This window comes from Petaurus breviceps, unplaced genomic scaffold, assembly GCF_028583685.1.
Source record: "Petaurus breviceps papuanus isolate PSGF00001 unplaced genomic scaffold, PetGlider_PUasm1.0 187, whole genome shotgun sequence".
NCBI lineage: Eukaryota > Metazoa > Chordata > Mammalia > Diprotodontia > Petauridae > Petaurus > Petaurus breviceps.
Window position 1 is genome coordinate 28430782 of NW_027185799.1, and position 22761 is coordinate 28453542.

At 34.9% G+C, this 22761-nt stretch overlaps 2 protein-coding genes across 5 annotated transcripts in view; one reads left to right on the top strand and one right to left on the bottom strand.

The window, feature by feature from the left end:
• RFX3 (regulatory factor X3) overlaps positions 1 to 22761 on the top strand; it is a 219661-nt gene that overhangs the window by 29466 nt on the left and 167434 nt on the right. For both annotated transcript variants that reach the window (XM_069090794.1, XM_069090793.1), the window contains exon 2: positions 3521 to 3645. In XM_069090794.1, coding sequence (XP_068946895.1) covers positions 3529 to 3645 — 117 coding nt within the window. In that variant the 5' untranslated portion in view covers positions 3521 to 3528. The remainder of the gene's footprint in view (positions 1 to 3520; positions 3646 to 22761) is intronic.
• Positions 1 to 22761, bottom strand: part of LOC138163248 (large ribosomal subunit protein uL30-like) — a 110927-nt gene that overhangs the window by 25965 nt on the left and 62201 nt on the right. The window contains exon 2 of one of the 3 annotated variants that reach the window (XR_011168853.1): positions 19694 to 19784. The gene's annotated coding sequence lies outside the window, so the exon portion shown is untranslated. Of the gene's footprint in view, positions 1 to 3703; positions 5711 to 19693; positions 19785 to 20304; positions 20873 to 22761 lie in introns of those variants that run through there. The other 2 variants (XR_011168854.1, XR_011168855.1) reach the window with 2 other exon arrangements.

Genomic DNA, 22761 nt, shown 5'->3' on the forward strand with positions numbered 1-22761 from the left:
CTCATGCACATGTATCTGTCTCTCTAGTTCCATTTTTATTCCCTGATTCCTTCAAGGATATGCATTTGTGTCTGGTTGGACCTAAGAAGGGTAACATGTGGCTGCCTTTGGCTTTTCAATATTTACCCATTCTGTTCCCAAGGACATACCTCTCAGGCTCATACAGGTGCACTTCTGCTGAAGGTACCCTGTTCTTGAATAGAATAGGACTAATCATTGATAATTGTTATTTTCTATTCTTCCTGGGGTGCTACCTCTGAATTTTGCATCTTGATTTTCACTTTAAAGAATCTGTTATGATTCCCATCATCAGTAGCCAGTCATTATCTTTGTATTGTTCCATTCCTATCTCTCATGTGCATGGATTGTGTGACCTATATAGTAAATCACCTAAACTTTGAGAATTCCAAGCAACTCTCCAAGGCTGCAAGTTACAGATGACTTACCAATCTGCATTGATAGAGGGGATTTCCTTGCCAGGTTTTCACAATAGCAATGCAATCAACAATTCAGACCCCACCAAAAATTATGAAGTAATTTTTTTTCTTATGATGGGGTTTAGTGCTAGCTATGTCCAGCACTCTCTTATAAGTGAAAATATTCTTAATATAAAGGGATGAGTCTTCTGAGTAATCTACAATCCTTTGACCTCTTTCTCAAACCCAGGACATTTTTGCCAATATTTTGTTGTCCTTCGCCTTCATTAAAATTAGTGAGTATCAAAGTACCTGTTAACGTGGTTTGTAGAATTTTATAAAATTTCTCTTCCCTCTTCATCCTCTACAGCAGAAGTTGACAATATTCCTTTTTTCTTTCTCATAGCCCGTTTAGCTTATATGATTATTTTAAGATAAGATGACCAGTTATCTCATAAAATTGTTATTTCTTGTTGCCCTTTGGGCACATGATGAAATCAATTCTAGCATTTCCTTTTTATGCTTTTCCAAGAAGAACCTGTGAACCATCCTTTAATTTAACTGTAACTTACTTTTGTCCACTTATCATAAGAATATCAATACTTATATGCTTCAGTTCTTCCAGTAATTTGTCAATTTGTTGGTCACTGTACAAAGATCTTTTATTTAGAGTACCAAGAGTTAAGTATTCTAGATCAGAGGTGTCAAACATATGGCCTGTGGGCCACATGCAGGCCACAACACTGACAAGTTTGACCCAAACCAGATTAAAATGGAATTCCTATCTGATTTTAATGTTAATGTAGCAATAAAAATTTATATGCATATATGTATAAATATGTATACATGTCTATGTATGTATGCATATGTGTATATATGAACATGTATAGTTTTCCAAGCCATCGTGTGGTATGCAAGGATCCTTATGCACAGTTTAGTGGCTCCTGTTTCAATTTGAGTTTGATACCATTGCTCTAGACAATGTTTATAGGTTTTAATCTATTTTTTTTGTTTTTTGCAGGGGCAATTGGGGTTAAGTGACTTGCCCAAGGTCACACGGCAAGTTTTTGTGTTAAGTGTCAGAGGCCAGATTTGAACTCAGGTCCTCCTGACTCCAGGGCTGGTGCTCTATTCACTGTGCCACCTAGCTGCCCCTTTAATCTCTATTTAAAAAAAAAAAGATCAAAGAAAAAAGTTTCCATGACCAAAGAATAATTTGTCAGTAGCCAGTCATAGTCATAATGGAAATGAGCCTCTCTGTACTTAACTGAGTTAGTCCATGGAAAGCAGAATGCAAGTCATCAGGAAGAGTGTTCTCAAAGTCTTTCCAGTCTGATAGAAGCTGTCAGAGCTTTTGCTGTGTGGGCAAAAATTTTGATAACCCAGGTTCACTTTCACATCACAATGAGGAATCTAAGTTGTACTTTGCACAGGAATGGGCTTTATGGATTTGTAATTTGTGAAGCTTTCACCCAAATTCAGTGGTCCCCTTATACAAAATTTGAGTAGCACTAGTTTATGCTCTTATGCTAATTAGGAATGAGTTTTATGTATGAAATATTTGTCACACACTAGTAATATAATATTTATTGAATTTGAATAAAGTTATCAAACATTTTTAGGCAGCTCTGTGGACTCGACTCTTCTCTGAACACGTAATTTTTAGATATTGCACAATCTCACAGTGTCATCATTTCATTATAATCCTTTTATTAAAATTCTTTAAAATTAGATTTTCTTGTTGCAGTTTTTAAAAAGGCAGTGTATTTCAGATCACACAAAAGTTCAAATCTGGGCTCTCATATTTACTGACCATTAACCATAGACAATTCATTTAATCCCTCTGAGCTTCTTTCTTCTATAAAATGGAGACAATAATATGTCCATTAATAAGAAAATGTATTTATAAATTATAAATTACAATATACATGTTATTTTGTTTCTCCTTTCCTTCTTTCCTTTTTCCATCCATAATAGTTTAGGGTCATTCATAACAAAAGACTAAGGGACTGATAAATCAAAGTATTGTCACCAAGGCAACTTGTTATAAGTTAAAAGAGGACTAGAATGGGAAGTCAAAAAACCATCATGCTAGTTCTGATTGACACCAGCTATCTGTGTGATCTTAAACAAGTCCCTTTACTCCTATCAGCTTAAATTTCCTCATCAGTAAAATGAAGGGTACGTAAACTTCTTTCTAGTTAAATAATTTTATGAAATGATAGAAAAGACTATATAGCATGTAAATCATAAGAGGTTGCTTGCATTGTCATTGAAAATGGTTTTGATTATTTTTTTCCTCTTAAAAAAAGTGAGTCCAAAAATTGATGTTTATAGAAATTTTCAAAAATTTAAGACATGGTGCAATGTTTTTGTTCTGCCCTCATTGATAGCATTTTTTTCCAGTAAAGAAAAAAAAAATTCTGATCATATGACCATAAATATAGAACCTGAAGGGATCTTAGAGAAAAATGCCACCCCCATTCCTTTTATAGAAAAGGAAATTGAACACAGAAAGGTTATGTGGTCTGCTCAAGGTCACACCGCCAGTAGTGAAATATCTGTGACTTAAGTCTAGGTCCCTGGTTAAATGAACTTTTTGCTTCACTAATTTATCAATTTGTATACTCTGCCCATAAAGAGTGATTTATTTCAGGCTGCATTAGATTAGATTCAGTGCCATCTTTGAGAACTGAACACTCAAACTAATAAGAACATCTTGAAATATTTCCTTAATCACAGGCCTCAGTATAGCATTATCTAGATTTAGGTGTGCTAGATTAATAATAAGTTTATTTGATTTGCTTTCACTTTACAACCTTCACACCCATAATAATAAAGATTACATTTTTAAATTGTTCAGTGGGTGTTTGAAAATATCCACACAGGCATACTTAATTAAATGGCTGTTCATATTTGTATCTGGAGAGAAAAGTTTTGTTTTGGTTTTGGTTTTTTTATTTTCCTATGTGGGGGAGGACTAGTAGGGCAGTGGGGGGGGAAGGAGATGTTTAGAATGTGGATAAGTATTGTGTTTTAAGTATTAAAGTCACTTTCATAAGGAAGGGTGTTTTCAACCTGATTTCTGATTTCATTTTTTTCAGAAACCATCATGCAGACATCAGAGACTGGGTCGGACACAGGTTCGACAGTGACTTTACAGACATCTGTGGCTGGCCAAGCAGCAGTGCCCACCCAAGTAGTACAGCAAGTACCCGTACAGCAACAGGTAAACATCTTGTTACTCAAGGCATGCTACTCATCCACGTGGCATTTCTGTAATGTACCTTGAAACAGATGGTTGCCAAATCAGTGCCTTTGAGAGCTGGGTAGGCTTTCCTCATTTGGTGCTGAAGCAGGTATAGCTTCAGAGATTTTTCCTGAACAAGCTCATTTCCTATCTTGGAGCATTGAAACACTTCAAAAGCTAAAAAAAAAAAATACATGGTAGTTGTGCTTTCAAAAAATTGGTTTTAGTAAATTATGTTGAATCGTTTTATATTCATGAAATGTTGAAGTTTCCGAAATTGAAGGACAATTTTCTCCTTAGGATACTTAACATAAAAGTGGATGGACATTGCTTGTGAGAAAAAGCTTTTGCCTTTCAGTTTTGTACAACACTTAAGCACAATGCCTTGTTTACTATGTTGGCAAATAACTTTTAATGTAAAACAAATCTATCTTAGAGGTATATAGATCTGATTCATACTATTTTAAATGTGAGAATACTTTTTAGCTTTAAAATGTTTATTATTTATCTTGAGAATTTGAGATTTTTTTCCCAAAAGTATTGGCAAAAAAAAGTTATAAAAATGAACAGATTTGCATGTAGATTTTAAACACTTTGGTTTGTCGTTTCTTCTGAATCGTTGAGGAAATAATTGGGAAAATCCATGTGGCAAGCATCAAGTTGAATTTTTAATTTGTATATAATATAGCAATGTAATGCGTAAGTAATTTATTACTGTTCTTGTTATTGTATGTGTGTAGTTAGGGAAAGGAGGGCCACTAGGTGTCAAGTGGATGGAGCACTGGCCTTGGAGTTAGTAGAACATGAATTGAAATCCAGCCTCAGACACTTACTAGCTGTATGAACCTGGGCAAGTCACTTCACCCCATTTGACTCAGTTTCCTCATCTGTAAAATGAGCTGGAGGAGGAAATGACAAACCACTTCTGTATCTTTGCCAAGAAAAAAACCCAAATGGGGTCAGAGAGACTGTTAGACAACTGAAATGACTCAAGAAAATTATCCTTTAATTACAGAGGGAGAGAATCTCAGAACCACTTTCTCTTATAGGTAGGAGTAGGAGAAAGGAACTAAGAAACATATGTTTGGTTACCTTAATGAGAAAATAAGCATTACCATTGTTTTTTTTTTTATTTTGTTGGGTGTTTTTTAACCACTAAAGTTCTATACATATTTTTTTAAATAAAGAATCTTTTTTCTTTAAGTCTTACTTGAGATACTAGAGGGCTTTGTTTTTTTTTCTTTTCTTTTGTTATGTTAATGTGAAAACCCTGAAAGAAAAAGTGGAGGCTAGTGAAATAATCTTGAACTAATTTAGAAAGGAGTAGATACTGTCTAATCTTCCACATAACAAGAGAAAAAAAATAGCCAGTCAAGTTCATTATCATCTTTTGCAAAAAGTAACAATTAAATGTTACAGTCTTATTAATAAATTGTCAGGTGTTTATCCCCTTTAGTTTATCATTCCTAATCAATCTTTCCTCTCTATTCACTTTTGTTTTCTTTTTCAAAAATTATAATAGAACGATTTTGATTTTGGCTACTAAGCATTCTACTCAGATTCTTAATTCAGATGCTCCCTCTGTTTTGTGTTTTGCTGCTATGATGTGAAAAAAAAACATATCAAGTGACCCTGCTCATCAACCAAAGTAAGTGTAGTTGGTATATGACTTAAGAAGCAAAAGATGAAGAAGAGGAGGAAGAATGGTAATAACTTACTTTAAGGTTTCCGTTGTGATATCATATATTATCTCATCTGAGCCTCTAACAACCCTGTGACTTAGATATTTATTATATTATTATCTCTATTATACAGATAAAGAAAACAGTGATCAGAGACATCAGTTGATTTGTCTATGATCATACAACTATTAAATGTCAGAGTAGGAATTTGAACCCAATTCTTCCTAAATCCACTTAATTTAGTATGCCAGATGTGTCAGACACATACGTGGCTTAGCCTTTGAAACTAGATTAAAGTGTAATTGGGAAATATTTAGCAAAATAAGTAAAAACACAGTAGAACATAGGTGATTTGCTTGCCTTCTCAATGAGGGGAAGTAGGGAGGGAGAAAAGGGAAAAAATTTGGCACTCAAAGTTTTAAAAATGAATGTTAAAATTTGTTTTTACATGTAACTGGGGAAAAATAAAATCTAAATAAAAATTTTAAAAAGAACATAGGTGATGTTAATATGTGATTTTCTAAGTCAATATGTGACACACAGGGATACTTATATATGGTTTTGTGGACCCTGCTACTATTTAAATTTGACACCATTGGACTATACCACAATATATCCTGGACTAAATGGGCTATAGGAGTTAGGAGTTCTAATTATTTTAATTTGATCCATAACATAGATTAAGATGAATCTCCCTCCTTTTGCAGCCTATCATGCCTGATTAGAGACAGTCTCAATGGAGAGAAAGGATTATGAAATACTGTCGCTCCTGGTATAGTTTCCATGTCCTCAGCTTGGCTTTAGTTCCTAGTGAGGATAAAGAGGGAACTCTGCCCTATTACATTTCACATGTGCTGCTAATATGAGCTTTTTCTGGAGATTAACTTTTTATACAATTTTTCACTCTTATTTGGAAGAATTTTTTTCTTCCATATTTTGTTATCCTTACCCCCCCCCCCAGCAAATAACATATTTGAATCCTCTTAGTGCCTTCAAAAGATACCATGTAGATGCAAAATGTCTATCACAAATGAGATTAACTCTCATGGCCTTACACCATAGCTATTGTTGCTAATGTACAGATGTCATCTTGAATTTTCAGGATGTAGGGTAATGTCTCCACAACTACAAACCATTGTCAGTAGCTTCTGTTGGATTTCAGAATGGTCATGTTGCTATCTAATGGTGGTTCTTTGCATTCACTCTGATTCTCCTAGCCTATGAACTGTCTTGAAATTTACTTGATTCTGTTTCCTCTCTAATATATCTTTCATGCCACTCCCTTAGGAAAATACCATGTTGATTATAGAACCCTCTACTCAGAAACCTGAAGGGGTTCCTTGTAACTATAATACCTTTCTGTTGGGGCATTTAGTAGTTGGGCACAGAATTGCATGAGGACATTGAGCAAGTCATTCGACCTTCCTTGGGCCCATTTCCTTCCTATGTAAAATGAGATACCCTATGTGTCTCTTATGTAAGATAAACTCTAGGTCTAGCCAAGGGGGAAGAGCTTTCTAAAGAGAAACATTATTCACTTTGTTATTTTTACTAGGTCAGGTTCTGACTATTTGTACATCTGTATCAGGTACTTGTGCCACGGAAAATGGAAGACCTAATTCTCTGTCTGGCTCCTCAGGAATTCTTAGGAATCAGAACCAAAGTTATACTGAAGGACCACTACCACAAAGGATTTCCCTGAGATCCCTTTGTCTGAGGTTTTTCTCAAGTCTTAAGAACCTCTTTAGATCCATCCCAAGACATCCTTTTCAGTACAAGTTCTTCTCTTTTGTCCCCTTAATCACCTCCATATAAAGAGGTCTTAAGTGAAGAAAAAGGTGTATTATTAGCATTATTATCATTAGCAAGAATGGATATGCATTTTTATCAGTGTGGGTACTAAACAAGTAAATTAATTTAGGGTAGTATTTTCATTTTTAATATTGGGACCGCCTAACTATAAGTAATTAATATTTTCTGAGATATATATTTCTATAAGAGTGTTTTATAGTTGCATTCATAAAGTTCCTATGTAGATCTTGGTGGAAAGAAGCCTAAGTATTTGATACATTATGTTATTATTTTGCATAGAATTTCTCTTCTTATCCCTGACGGGTTTTGTTGATAATATGCAAAAATACTGATGGATTTATTTTTAAAATTTAATTAATTAATTTACTTTTAGTTTACAGTTCCACAAGCTTTTGAGTTCCAAATTTTCTCCCTTTCCCTCTCCTCCTCTTTCCTCTCCTATGGCAGCATGCAATCTGATATAGGTTCTATAAATACCTTCAAATTAAACATTAATCAAGTTGTAAAGAAGGATTGTAACCAATGTAATGAACAACGTGGAAGAAGGAACAAAACAAAACCACAAAAAGAGAAAGTAGTTGGCTTCAATCTGCATTCAGACTCCAAAAATCTTTCTCTGGATGTGGATAGCCATTTCCATCATGAGTCCTTTGGAGTTGTTTTAAAACCTTGCATTGCTGCGATGAGCCCAGTCTATCAAAGTCAGTCTTCACAGATACGATGTATCTGTAATTGTGCACAATGTTCTCCTGGCTCTGCTCCTCTCACTCAGCATCAGTTTATCTAAGTCTCTCCAGGTTATTATGAAGTCTGAAGGCTCATCATTTCTTTTTTTTTTTTTTGGATGGGGGAAGGCAGGGAAATTGGGGTTAAGCGACTTGCCCAAGGTCACACAGCTAATAAGTGTTAAGTGCCTGAGGCTAGATTTGAACTCAGCTCCCCCAGGGCCAGTGCTCTATTCACTGTGCCATCTAGCTGCCTCATGCTTCTCACTTCTTATAGCACAATATTATTCCTTTACATTCATATACCACAACTTGTCTAGCCATTCCCCAATTGATGGGCATTCCCTTTATTTTAAGTTTTTTGCCACCACAAAAAGAACTGCTATAAATATTTTTGTACATACAGGTCTTTTCCCCACTTGTATGATGTCTTTGGTATACAACCCTAGAAGTGGTATTGCTGGGTCAAAGGGTATTTTTATTGCTCTTTGGGTATAGTTCCAAATTGCTTTCCAGAATGGTGTGGATCAGTTCACAACTCTTCCAACAATGCACTAGTGTTCCAATTTTCCCACATTTTCTCCAGCATTTATCATTTTCGTTTTGTCATGTTAGCCAATATGACTGGTGAGATGTGGTACCTCAGAGTTATTTTGGTTTGCATTACTCTAATCAATAGTGATTTAGAACATTTTTTCATATGATTATAGATATCTTTAATTTCTTCCTCTGAAAACTTCCTGTTCATATTCTTTGACCATTTATCAATTGGGAAATAACTTGTATTCTTATAAATTTGACGCAGCTCTCTGACTATTTTAGAAATGAGACCTTTGTCATAGAGACACTGTTGTAAAAATTTTTTTCCCAATTTTCTGCTTCCCTCCTAATCTTCATTTCATTGCCTTTGTAGAAAAACGTTTCAATTTAATATAATCAAAATTATACATTTTGTGTTTCATAATGTTTTCTATCTCTTGTTTGGTAATAAATTCTTTCTTTCTCCATAAATCTAACAGGTAAACTATTCCTTTGTTCTACCAGAATGCTTACAGTATTAGCCTTCATATCTAGATCGTGAAGCCATTTAGACTTTATTTTGGTGTACAGTGTAAGATATTGGATTACGCCCAGTTTCTGTCACACTGTTTTCCAGCTTTCTCAGCAGTTTTTGTCAAATAGTTTTTTTTCCCAGAAGCTGGAGTCTTTGAGTTTATCAAATAGTAAATTACTATAGTCATTCACTACTTTGTCTTATGTATCTAATATTTCCTCAGCCAGTACCAAGTAATTTTGATGACTGCTGCTTTACAATACAGTTTAAAATCTCATATGGCTAGGATACCTTCCCTAGCATTTCTTTTCATTAATTCTCTTGATATTCTGGACCTTTTGCTCTTCCAGATGAATTTTGTTACTATTTTTCCTAGCTCTATATAAAATAAGTTTTTGGTAGATTGATTGGTATGGCACTAAATAGGTAACCTAATTTAGGTAAAATTGTCATTTTTACTGAATTAGCTCTACCTAACAACGAGCAACTGATGTTTTTCCAGTTATTTAGATCTGACTTTATTTGTGTGAAAAGTGTTTCATAATTGTGTTCATATAGTTCCTGGGGGGTTTTTGGCAGGTAGACTCCTGAATATTTTATGTCCATAGTAACTTTATTTTTTTTTTTTTGGAAAGTAAATGGGGTTAAGTGACTTGCCCAAAGTCACATGGCTAGTAAGTGTGTCAGGTGTCTGAGGTCGGATTTGAACTCAGATCCTCCTGACTCCAGGGCAGGTGCTCTACTCACTGTGCCACCTAGCCGCCACATCTATAGTAACTTTAAATGGAATTTCTCTTTCCATTTCTTGCTGTTCTATTTCTTTCTCTATTTCTTTGTTAGAAATATATAGGAATGCCAAGGATTTATATGGGTTTATTTTATATCCTGCAACTTTGCTAAATTTATTTATTATCTCAAGTAATTTTTTACTTGATTCTCTAGGATTCTCTAAGTCTATCATCATATCATCTGCAGAGTGATGGCTTGGTCTCTTCTTTGCCCAACCTGATTCCTTTGTTCTCTTTTTCTTCTCTTATTGCTACAGCTAATATTTCTAGTTCCAAATTGAATAACGGGTGACAGTGGACATCCTTGTTTCACCCCCAATCTTATTGCAAATACTTCTAGCCTATCCCCATTACATATAATATTTGCTAATGGTTTTAGATGCTACTTATTATTTTAAGAAAGACTTCATATATTCCTGTGTTTTCTAGTGTTTTTAATAGAAATGAGTGCTATATTTTGTAAAAAGCTTTTTCTGCATCTATTGAGATAACCATATGGTTTCTACTAGTTTTGTTGTTGATATGATCAATTATACTGATAGTTTTCCTAGTATTGAATCAGCCTTGCATTCCTGGAATAAATTCTACCTGATCAAAGTGTATTATTCTCATAATAAGTTGCTGTAATCTTTTTGCTAATATTTTATTTAAAATTTGTGCATCTATATTCATGAGGGAAATTGGTCTATAATTTTCTTTCTCTGTTTTGATTCTTTCCAATTTAGGTATCAGTATCATATTTGTATCATAAAAAGAATTTGATAGGACTCCTCCAATTTTCCCAAATAGACTATAAAGTATTGGAATTAATTGTTCTTTAAATGTTTGATAGAATTCGTTTGTAAATCCATCTGGCCCTGGAGATTTTTTTCTAGGGAGTTCATTAATGGCTTGTTCAATTTCTTTTTTCTGAGATGGGGTTATTTAAGTATTTTATTTCCTCTTCAGTTAATCTGCGCAATTTATATTTTTTGTAAATATTCATCCATTTCACTAAGATTGTCAACTTTATGGGCATACAATTGGACAAAATAGTTTCTAATTATTGTTTTAATTTCCTCTTTATTGGAGATAAATTTAACCATTTCATTTTTAATACTGGTAATCTGGTTTTCTTTCTTTTTTTAAAATCAAATTGACTGAAGATTTATCAATATTATTGATTTTTTCATAAAACTAGCTCTTAGTTTTATTTATTAGTTTAATAGTTTTCTTAATTTTAATTTTATTACTCTCTCCTTTGGTTTTCAGTATTTCTAATTTAATATTTAATTCGGGATTTTCAATTTTTTCTTTTTCTAGCTTTTTCAGTTGCATGCCCAATTCATTGATCTCCTTTTTCCTCTATTTTATTTATGCAAGCATTCAGAAATATAAAACTTCCCATAAGAAATATTTTCGCTGTATCCCATAAGTTTTGGTATATTCTCTCATTATTGTCATTCTCTTGAATGAAGTTACTGATTGTTTCTATGATTTGTTGTTTGACCCACTCATTCTTTAGGATTAGATTATTTAGTTTCCAATTAGTTTTTAGTCTATCTTTCCTTGGCCTTTTGTTATGTTGGATTTATTTTATATACAGAAACTTTGAAGAATTCATTATTATTTCAACGAATATTTACTTGATTCTTTAGGTTTCTCTAGATACATCATATTATCTACAAAATATGATAGTTTTGTTTCCTTTTTGTCTTAATTCCCTCGTTTTTTTTTTTTTTTTGGAGGACAGTTGGGATTAAGTGACTTCCCCAAGGTTGCATGTCTAGTTTTTGTGTTAAGTGTCTGAGGCCGAATCTGAGCCCAGGTCCAGGTCCTTCTGACTCCAGGACTGGTGCTCTATTCACTGCGCCACCTAGCCGCCCCATTCCCTCAATTTTTCTGTATCTTACTGCTATAGTTCAATATTTTCACATTATGTTAAATAGTTATGAACTCTTCATTCCTTATTTTTCTTCTTTTTTCTGCCAAGGAAAGGTAAAAGTACAGAACAAAGTGGATAATAAGGAATTAATACCCAAGATGAGTAGGTAGATACAGTAATAAGAGGGCGTTGTCCTTGATGACATCAGTTGATCTGGCCCTGATGAGCTACACCTGAGGACTTTGAAAAAATCCTGTTTGGATTTGCTAAACTTCTCAATGATCTTTGAAAGATTATGGAAAATGAAACAGTTGTAGCACTGGAGAATGCAAATTTTGTTGCAATTTTTTTTTTATAGGGAGGAATGGAATAAATTCTACAAGCTTATTAGCTTGTGAGCTTGACTTTAATTTCTGGCAAAATTCTAGAACATCTCTAAAAGGAAGTGGTGATCACAGAGAATCAGAATGACTTAAGTCAGGACCAAACCAACAAGACTAACTTCATTTCCTTTTTTGACAGAGTTATTTTTTTTTTAAAGCAATTGGGGTTAAGTAACTTGCTCAAGGTTACACGGCCAGTTATTTCTGGGTGTGGTGCTAAGTATCTGAGCCCGGATTTGATCCCCAGGTCATCCCAACACTGGAGCCAGTGCTCTTACTCACTGTACTACCTGGCTGCCCCTTGACAGAGTTATTGCACTGGCAGATTGGGAAGAGTCCATAGACTTAGTTTACGTAGATTTTTAGCAAAGCATTTTATTGAGTCATTAAGCATTTGTTAAGTGCCTGCTATGAGTCAGACACAGTTCTAGGCCTTGAGGGATACAAAAACAGGGCTGGATATAATCTCACTTGGGGGAGAAAGGAAAAACCTTTATAAGACATGAAATATGAGCTAAACTTTGAAGGTAACAAGATGTTCCAAGGAGTAGAAATGAGGAGGGGAAAGCATTTTAGGAATGAGGGAGAACCTGTGTAAAGACAGAAAGGTGAAGGATAAAATGTAGTTTACTAGAACAAGAAATTAGCCAGTTTTGCTGGCACTCAAAGTGCATGAAGGGCAAGATGATGTATAAATCACCCTGGAATGATAGATTGCTGCAAAATTGAGAAGGTCGTTAAAGGCCACAAAGGTTTTGGCATTTTATTCTATAGGAAACAGAAAACTATTGGAAATTTTTGGGAAGGGAAGTAACATGTTCAGATTCATACTTTTAAAAAGATTACAAATTTGATAACTGTGAAGGATGGACTAGATAGGAAAAAGGCTGGATGTTGGAAAAATTAGGGAGTTATTACTCCAATAACCCAGGGAAAAGGTGATGAGGAACATGAATGAGTTAAGGTGGTTGTGGTCTGCAAATTTTCTCTATATAATCTAAAGCAAGAACCAGTAAGATTTGGCAAGAGATTGCATACAGGGAATGAAAGATAGTGAAGAGGTGAGAATGACTCTTGAGTTACACACCTGGGTTTCTAATATAATCATGACTGAGAGAAATAGGGAAATTAGAAAGAGGGACTACGAAAGTACAATGGCTTCAGACATGCTTAGCATATGACAATGCTTCTCATACTGTTACTTTGTACAAACTGAAAAGTATAGGCTAGAAAACCAGTAGGTGAATTCAGAAATTAAATCAAAGAGGAATCATTCATGGTTCAGTATCAACTCAGAAGGAATGTCTCCAGGAATCTACACATGGCTCTGTCGTGGTGAACATGTTTTTCCTATGACTTGAATAAAGACACATTAAGAAATCAATAACAGGGGCGGCTGGTGCAGTGAATAGAGCACCAGCCCTGGAGTCAGGAGGACCTGAGTTCAAATCTGGCCTCAGACACTTAATACTTACTAGCCATGTAACCTTGGGCAAGTCACTTAACCCCAATTGCCCTGCCTTCCCCCTTCCAAAAAGCAAAAAAATAATTAATTAAAAATAAATTTTAAAAAAGAAATCAATAACAACCAGGATTAGAGAGATGACAGTACTGTTGTGGGCCTCCGTTTCCTCATCTGTACATTGAAATTAAATGGTCTCTGAGTCTGTGGTCCCTTTCAACTAAATCTATGATCCTATTGATCCTTATGGTCCTTAGTTGCTTTCCCAGCTAGATGGTTCAATAGATCGAGCTCTGGACCCAGGGTCAAAAAGACCTGAATTCAAATACTCACTGGCTGTGTGACTTTTCATAGCAAGTCACTTAATCTTTGTCTGCCTCAGTTCCCTCAGCTATAAAATGGGGATAATAATAGCCCCTTCCTCCCAGGATTATGGGAATCAAATGAAATAATATTTGTAAAGCACTTTACCCAGGACCTGGCCATAGTAGGCATTTAATATATGCTTGTTTTCTTCCTCCCTACACCCCTTAGTGTCATTACATGTATATTGTTGGGTTTAGTTTTGAGATTTTAGGGACAACACTAATAGGCTAGAGAGCATCCAGTGGAGGTGCATATAGTATCATACATGTCAGTATTGTTTAAAGAAACTGGATCTGTCTAACCCAGAGAAAAGCAGGTGGTGGACGTGGAGGGATCTTCAAGTATTTAAAGGGATGTGATGGGGAAGAAGCAATAGATTTAGTTTACTTGGTCCCCAGAGATACAACTTGGAGCGCTAAATAGAAATTATAAAGAGACAAATTTAGGTTTAGTATAAGGTAAAAATTTTCCTAATATTTAGAATTTTCTTAAAGTGAAAGCTAGGTAGTGGGTTCCCCCTTGGGTGTCTTTAAATCAACTGGCCACTTGTCAGTTATGTCATAGAAAGGATTCTTGTTCAGATCCATAGTTTCCCAAAGTGGACAGTACCACCCCCTGGGATGTACTAGAAATATCTGGAGAGGTGGTAGAAGCCTTGGGTGCAAGTGAGGGGCATTTAATAAAAATAAGGGTTAACCTAACTGTAACCTAACCCTAGGGCTGAGGAGGGAGGGCACTGAGTATTTTTTTAAGGGGGCAGCCATAGACCAAATAAGTTTGGGAACCTCTGATAGATGATTTCTGAATTCTCTTCCTCTGAAATGCTATCATTCTGTGAATGATGCTTTGAACACACTGGTAAACTGGATTTTCCTTATTGCTTTGAAATAATTTTTTAAACTGATTTTAGAAAAGTTAGATAAAGAATTATTTCCATCTCTCAACTCATAATTCACATTAAAATGTAAATACAGATTGTCCCAATTTTAAGTGATCTTACCACAACCATTTTCTCTTCTTTTTTTTTCCTCTAAGAGACTACTGCCAAGCAGTAAAAATCAAATTTGAGAAATAATACTCAATAAGGGCTGAGGTAATGTTATTCAATGAGAAGACAATCAGTAGTATCATATATAGAATAAAAATCAGAATAAACAAATTGTCCTTATGAATATATCTATAGTTTATCATCTTTAACAGACCTAGCAAATTAATATTGCTAATTTCTTCTTTCTGATCATTTTAAAATTTTTCAAGGAAGAACAATAGTTAAAACTGTGAAAAATAAAACATTGTTAAATATGTATTTACATTGCAATAATGCAGTCATACTAAAGAGATATTTTGCTACTGCTGCAATAATTATTGTCACTATATAGTGGGACAAAGTAAAAATAATTGAATGTATTCACATACAATAAACCTTACCACTTTTTATCTATTAAAATGTAATATGTCTTCCTTTTTCTTTTCTTTACATGCGTTGTCATTGATTTCACAAGATTTTGACACATTTTCTTCTTCATCATGAAATCGCACATCATTAATTCTAAAGTATGTCTTTCACAAACAATCCATTTTTCTAGTTCTAGCCTTGCTTATACCACATAAATTTTCAATGAGATTTAAATCAAGCAGATTTCAAGAGCATTGAAACATATGTAATTTTATTTCTTGGATAATTTTCTTAACCTTTTTTTTTATATGTGGCGTGGTACAAGAGTAACATGGTCAGAAATGTGTGTTAGAAATGTCAGTTTGACAGCGGGGTGGAGGATAGCCTGCAGAAGAAATAATGGAGGCAGGGAGAATTCCTCCTAGGGCAAGTCACCAAAAATATTTAGACGTTAGTTTCCTCAGCTTTAGAATAAGCAGTTTTCAATCAGATGAGTTCTAAGCAATTCTATGATTCTATAATTGCAGGCCTCCTTTAATGGGGAGAGATGACATTTTGTGTAGGTGAAAAGCCCTTTCGAAATGGTGTCAGTTTGGCAAGACACCAGTGATAATAAGCTTTAAATTAATAATGATGGTGGTCTTATTTTTCATGGTTATTTACAGACAGATCCTCAAATCCTTAGGAATCAGATATTTTCTATGTAAATATTCATGAGTAGGGAGTTTTAGAGGCCTTAAAAATACCCCCCCAAAATATTTTAAATTCCAATTAATAAAAATTATATCCACTTCATCAATATTCTCTCTCTCCATGGCAGCATACTACATCTATTTACTGCATCCCTTGTAGGGGACAGCATTGCAGTCAAAGAAAGGCCATGCTGGTTAGTAATAGAGCCCTTTGAGAGTTCCTTTGATTGGAGTGATGGTGGTTGTTAAATATTTATTGATTGCCTATGGTGTGTTAAACATTGAACAAACAGCATATACTATTGGATCAAAGCTGGATCAATAACATATTGAACAAGGGACTCCAGAAATGGAACGCCTGGTCAGTTTGGAGAGCTAAGCACTAGGCAGTGTGCTGATGGTTATTGTTTTTATCTTTCCCTTCTGTCCAGGGCCAAGAGGTTTGTTTTTCTGCTTTATCTTGGCCTTGATGCAGATGAATAGAATTCTTTTGATTTGGGACTATTATCTCATATAATCAACTGAAACAAAGACATTTTTCTCTGTTTTGTTCTTCTTTGGGACTCTATTGCTATTGGCTTGGTTCCCTGAGGGGACAGTGTTCTCATAATTAAGACCATGGCTGACACACTATGAGATGAGGTTACATTTTTAAATGAATTCCATAGAGTACTTTTAAAAACAAAAGATAATGATTTTAGTTTTTGAAGAGCACATTCATTTTTAGAAGCAGAGCTGCTAATTTTTAGCATCGACATAAAGGTAGGGTGTTTCAAGTGATCAAGATAACCAAAAATTGAAATAACACCACTGGATAGATCTTATCTAAAGGCATTGCTGCTGACCATCAGTACAAATTAGAACTCTACTATCATTTCAGGGTCAATGATGTGCTCACTATCATGAAATGGTTTTTTTTATTGGGTTTTTTTTTAAATAAAATTATATCTGGAATGGTATGTTCAGTGCTAAAGGTCATATTTTAAGAGGGAGGCTAAGAAGGTAGGACTTACAGAGAGGAAGCTGACTAGAATGGGGAAGGGTATGAAGCTGTCTAAGTGGGGAATAGTTAGAGAAATTGTGTTTATCTTAAAATAGAAAGCATTAAAACAATCTTCAGAAACTAAAAAACAAACCAAAAAAACTTATACCTTGTTCTTCCAAAATTAAATCGTAACAAAGATGCTGAGAGGGTACGTTTCAGGTTGAAAGAAAGGTCACTTCCTAAAAAAGATCTCTTCCTGTCAGCTATGCAGCTCACTGCTTTGCTTCATGGAGAACTGAGCTCCCTAATACTGGAGGTATTCAAATGAGACTTGAATAACTGTCAGAGATACTGTTGAAATGAACCCTGTGTTAGGAGGGCAAACTACGTGACTTCTAAGACCCCTACCAGCTCCACATTTAGTGATTCTGTAATTTAATGTTATATTAGCAAACATAGGGAGATGACTGAAAAAAACTCTGCAGAATAAATAGATATTTTAATTTTAACTGTAATGCTGCATAGGGAAGGAGACATTTGTATTTCAACCTCATGCATTCCAGAAAATTCCATTTCGACAAGGAACCAAAAGCCCTTTGGCATGAGAAGATTTAAGCTTTAAAAAATTTGATTTTGCAAAATGTAAACCAAGTCAGAAATTCCTGGCTATGTAACAGAATTGCAGCATGGCAATAGGGAATTTCTGCTTTCCTTGAATTCTGACTTTCTACATAGTTATCACTACCTTGTTGGGCATCCTTTGCATTGACTTCTTTTTTCCACTTTCTTTTTTAAAACAATTACTGATTTTTTTTTAAATAGTGCCATAACTTTCCAACAGCCCCTCTTCTCACAAAAAAATTTCCCTCATAACAAGGAACAGTTCCACAAAACCAATAGAAATTTACCATGTCTAACAACGACGAGTTCACCACCTTTCAACTGGCAGGAGGAAGAAACCACATTAACTTTCTTAAGTATTCACCCATCTTATGTTCTGTGGCTTCTATAATTCAGTGATATCTAAGTAACATTTTGTTAGAGATCCACTAAAACCTTTCTATGACACCATTCTACAGCAGAACTCAATATAAGCCTATCTTTCTTATCTCTGATATAAAAAAACATATTAAGGGAATTATTATAGGAAAGGTTTATCAATAAAATAGTTACATAACAGGGACATCATAGCATGAAAGAGAGATTCCAGTGTATTCTGATCTCAAAAGATAATTTGTTACATTAGAATGATAACTGTATTTTGCAAAAGAAGAGGAGATTAGAAATGGGATGATAATGGAAATGGGTGGTCATAAAGTGTGGTAACAGTAATAGTTTCTTAGGATAGAAGGAGATTAAATTATATTTAATAATCAACTATCAGATGGTATTTATTGAGTCTTCATAGTTTACTTGGACTTCAATCACTCATTTCTTGCTGTTTCAGCCAAACCATTAATTCCCTTCTGGTTGTGATTAATTCTTCCCTGTTCCACATTCACATTTTCAGATATTTAAATATTACTCTTTTCGTCATGTTAGACTCTTCTCATTTCCCTTACTATGTAATAAGTCTATTGCTCACACCTCCAATGCTAGATCAAGAATTTGGTGGGGGTGGGAAAGATGGTCAAGATCAGGGGAAGGGGGGGTGATGGCCAGGCAGCACAGCGAGTAAGAGCACTGGCCCCAAGGGTCGGGATGACCTGGGATCGAATCCGGGCTCAGACACTTAGCACCTACCCAGAAACACCTGGCCGTGTAACCTTGAGCAAGTTACTTAACCCCAATTGCTTTAAAAAAAAAAAAAGATCAGGGGAAGGGAAACTGTGGTCTTCTATGTTCTTAGGTGTGTTCTTTTAACTGAGTCCAAGTTTTACAGAAGAAATCCTTTTGTTAGGGGATTTGCTCTGCAAAGTTTGGATTTAGTCAAAGGGTCAAACTTGAGGATCTAGAGGGCCACATATGGCCTCGGAGCTGCAAGTTCCCCATCCCTGGTCAAGGTGATGAATGGATTTGAATTCCTATAAGATATAAATGAGTTGTAGTAACTTTGGATATTTGGCTTGGAGTAGAGAACACTTTGGAGGGGCTTAATGACTCTGCCCAAATTTAATTGAAGGGTTTTATGTAGAAGAGGGGATTGCTTTAAACACCTGCAGAGAAGAGAATTAAGTAGATGTTCAAGGGAAGTAAATTTTTGTTCAAATTCTAGATTTTCTAACAGAGTTTGTCCAAAATGGAATGGTCTGCCATTAGGTACTGAGTTTCCTTTCACTAAGAGTTCTTCAAGCATACGCTGTAGTGTCCTTTATTAATGCAGTTATAGATGGCATCCATGTAGCAATCAGAATGTTGGACTAAATACATCTCCTATATCCTCCAGTGCTGAGATTTTGGATCCACCCCTCATTGTCTCTTTTTTTTTCTGGACCCACTGTGCATTGTTTGATAACGATATAGACCTAGCCACCTATAAATTAATTTTGCCAAACTTCAATTTGACTATCGACACTGATCAGAAATGCTTTTTATTGACCTCTTATATATTCTCCACGAGTTACTCATAAAATTTTGGGGCTGAGAACAGGCCACTTTTTGGCTTTGTTCTTGGTATCATTGTTTCTGCCTTCTGACATATGGCATTCCCCTGGCTTTAACAATAGTAACTAGAATTTATGTCATCCTTTAAGATTTGCAAGGTACTTTATGAATATCATCTCATTTTACACCCCCCACAACCCTAGGAGGCAAGTGCTACTATTATCACTATTTTTGAATATAGGGAAAATGAGGCTGAGAAAGCTTAAATACTTGCCCAGAGTCACATAGCTGGTGAGTGTCTGAAGAGATGTTTGAAATCAGGTCTTCTTTATTCCAGGTCCAGAGTGTTAGTCACTTAGTTGCCTCTAAAAGACCCCCCAAAAGCCCCAGAACAATTAAGAACATTATATGTTGTCTTTTAGTTTATATGTTGTATATTCATAGGTCATAGACTTAGATTTAAAAGAGAACTTAGAAGGAATCTGGACCATTTTACAGATAATAATTGCAAAATATTTTCTATTCATTACCTCTCAATCATACGGCTGTAGCATCAGGATCCTAAGTCTTCCTATTTTGTTGGTAACTTCTCTGCAACTTGCAGAGTCCTAAGGAGTTGCCTAAAGCACTGAGAGTTTTCAATGATTTATCTAATCCTGCAACTGGTACAGAGAGAGGACTTGAACTCAAGTCTCTGGCACCCACCCACTCTCTCCACTAGGCCATGATGCCTCCCCTGAGATGGACTCTCACAGGGACTGTCACAATACTTCACACGTGGTAAGTGTTTAATACATGTTCATTGAATTGAACTGTTGAATAGATTGAAAATTTTTCAAGCCCAAAGAACTTGATACCAAGCCCCTATAACTATCATTAAGCAATCTCATATGTAGCATCATTAATTAATGACCATTTGTTAACATTTATTGAGTCTACAGGAGGCACAGAATAGCACTAGGATGTATCTTTCCCTGGGTCATGGAGTTGGCATCTGTAGTTGAAAACAAAATATGTAATACCTTAAATTGATCTTTGGTGGGAAGCCCATAATTCATGAGAGGAACATGATGACCCAGAAATGGAGTCTAAGAAGGAATGGTCATACAGGAAGAAAGGAACAAAACATTTATTAAGCACCTGCAATGTACTAGGCACTGTGCTGAATGATTTACAAATATGATCCCGTCTGACTCTTACTACAACTCTCGGAGGTAGATGCTATTATTATCCTCATTTTACAGTTGAGGAAACTGATGTAGAGAGAAGTTAAATGACTTGCCTAGGATCAGAGAACTAGTGTCTGAGGCTTGATTGGAGCTCTGGCCTTCCTGACTCCATGCCAGGGCTTTATCCACTGCACCCCTAGCTTCCTCTGGCAAAGCAGTGATCAACAGCCTCAAATGATTCATATAATTCAGTGTTTCAGTTGCTCTTCCCAGTTTTCCGTCATCTGCAAATGTAATATTTGCTTTTATCCAAGATGTCCATATAAATGTTAAACAGCCCTGGGCCAGACATCCATCCTGGGGTGCTCAGGAGAGTATCTCCTTCTAAGCCATTCAGGCTGTTCCAAGTCCATGTAATTCTCCTAGATCCCATCTCTCCATCTTTCATACAAGCATAATATGTGAGGCATTACTAAAATCAACAGAGAGTATGTCTATAGCATTACTTGAATCTGCCAGATTTGTAACCCTATCAAGAAAAGGATGTAAGAATAGTCTGTCATGATTTGCTGATTCTGTGTATTCACTGCTTCCTTTTCTAGATATTTACTAACCATCCTTTCAACAATGCATGCTAGAATTTTGCCAGGAATTAAAGCATACTATGCTATATAATTTTTTTTTTTTAGATTTGCTTTGTCTCTTTTTTTTAAACCAAGACATTGCTGTTCTCCAGTCCTGCAGTATCTTTTCTGTTCTCTACAAATTTTCAAAGATCATCTAACATTGTCTTAGTGATCTTATGTGCCAGTTATTTCAGAACCCCAAATTGGAAAGAACTCTAACAAAAAACTATACAATATTAACAAAACACAAGTCTCTACACCCTAAAGTAGCTTTGTAGTGATTAACACCTTCATGACAAGGAAAAAGAGGATACATAGACATTGTCAAAGTACATGATAAATAAGTTAGAAAACTACAGAAATATTTTTCAACATAAAGACATTACTTCTAGTAAAAGGAATAGTGTTGGATTTAGAAATAAAGAACAGATGGTCACCAGCCATATAGTATTACTTCTTGTATTCTAACACTATTATTAATTTCCTCCCTAGCCTTCTGTTGGGACCTTGATTCTTTTCTCTTCTTCTCTTGTCTGACCATTTTCCAACTATTTAGTGTTTTTCTTTTTTCCTGCTCTCTATTGGACTTGCTCCAAATATCTTCACTTATATTAGGGGTAGAAGATAATTTCTATAACTACTGTTTTCAGATGAATAATTCATCATCAAAAATTGTAAATTTTATATTTGTACCTATATGAAAAATTCACAGTTCTTCATATGTGATAATTGGGATGGTAATTTAAATAATTTTATCTGTATACATCTTTTAAATTATCCTCAAAGTCGCAATATACCTAGATCAATTATTTGATAGTTATTGTACTGTATTTTAGAGCTAAGGAAATAATTGTATTGTAAGATTATGTAAGTGGAAATGATGGGATTTAATCTTAAGTACTTTGCTCTGATATAAATAAAATGGTAAAATTAAATACTAGGAATTAACAGTACTATTCAAGAAAATTTAATTGGTTATGTTATTTTGCATGTATTAAAACTATTTGGCTTTAAATTAGGTTATTTTCAGAAGAGTTTTAATATTCCTATTATAAAATGATTTGGTTTTTTAAATGAAAGAAAGAAAATCATTATAAATTTTACTTTTTATTCTTTCTTTTTTCTTTTAGTTGAATTTTGTTTATTTTTACTTTACATCATTCATTTCCATAAGAATTTGAGTTACAAATTTTCTTCCCATTTTCCCCCTACCCACCACCCCAAAACAGCGATCCCACGGAATACTCCATCCCCCAATCTGCTCTCTCCTATATCCTTCCCCTTTCTCCCTCCAACTTTCTAGTAGGGCACAGTGGATCTCTATGCCCCAGTGCGTGTATGTATTATTTCCCAGTTGCATGTAAAATAATAATTATATATATATATATGTGTATACACACACATATATATATTTTAAACATTTGATTTCAAAACTTTGCATTCCAGATTCTTTCCCTTCCTCGCTCATCACCCACCCTTACTGGGAAGATAAGCACTTCAGTATAGGTTGTACATGTGTAGCTATGCAAAACATTTGCATAGTGTTG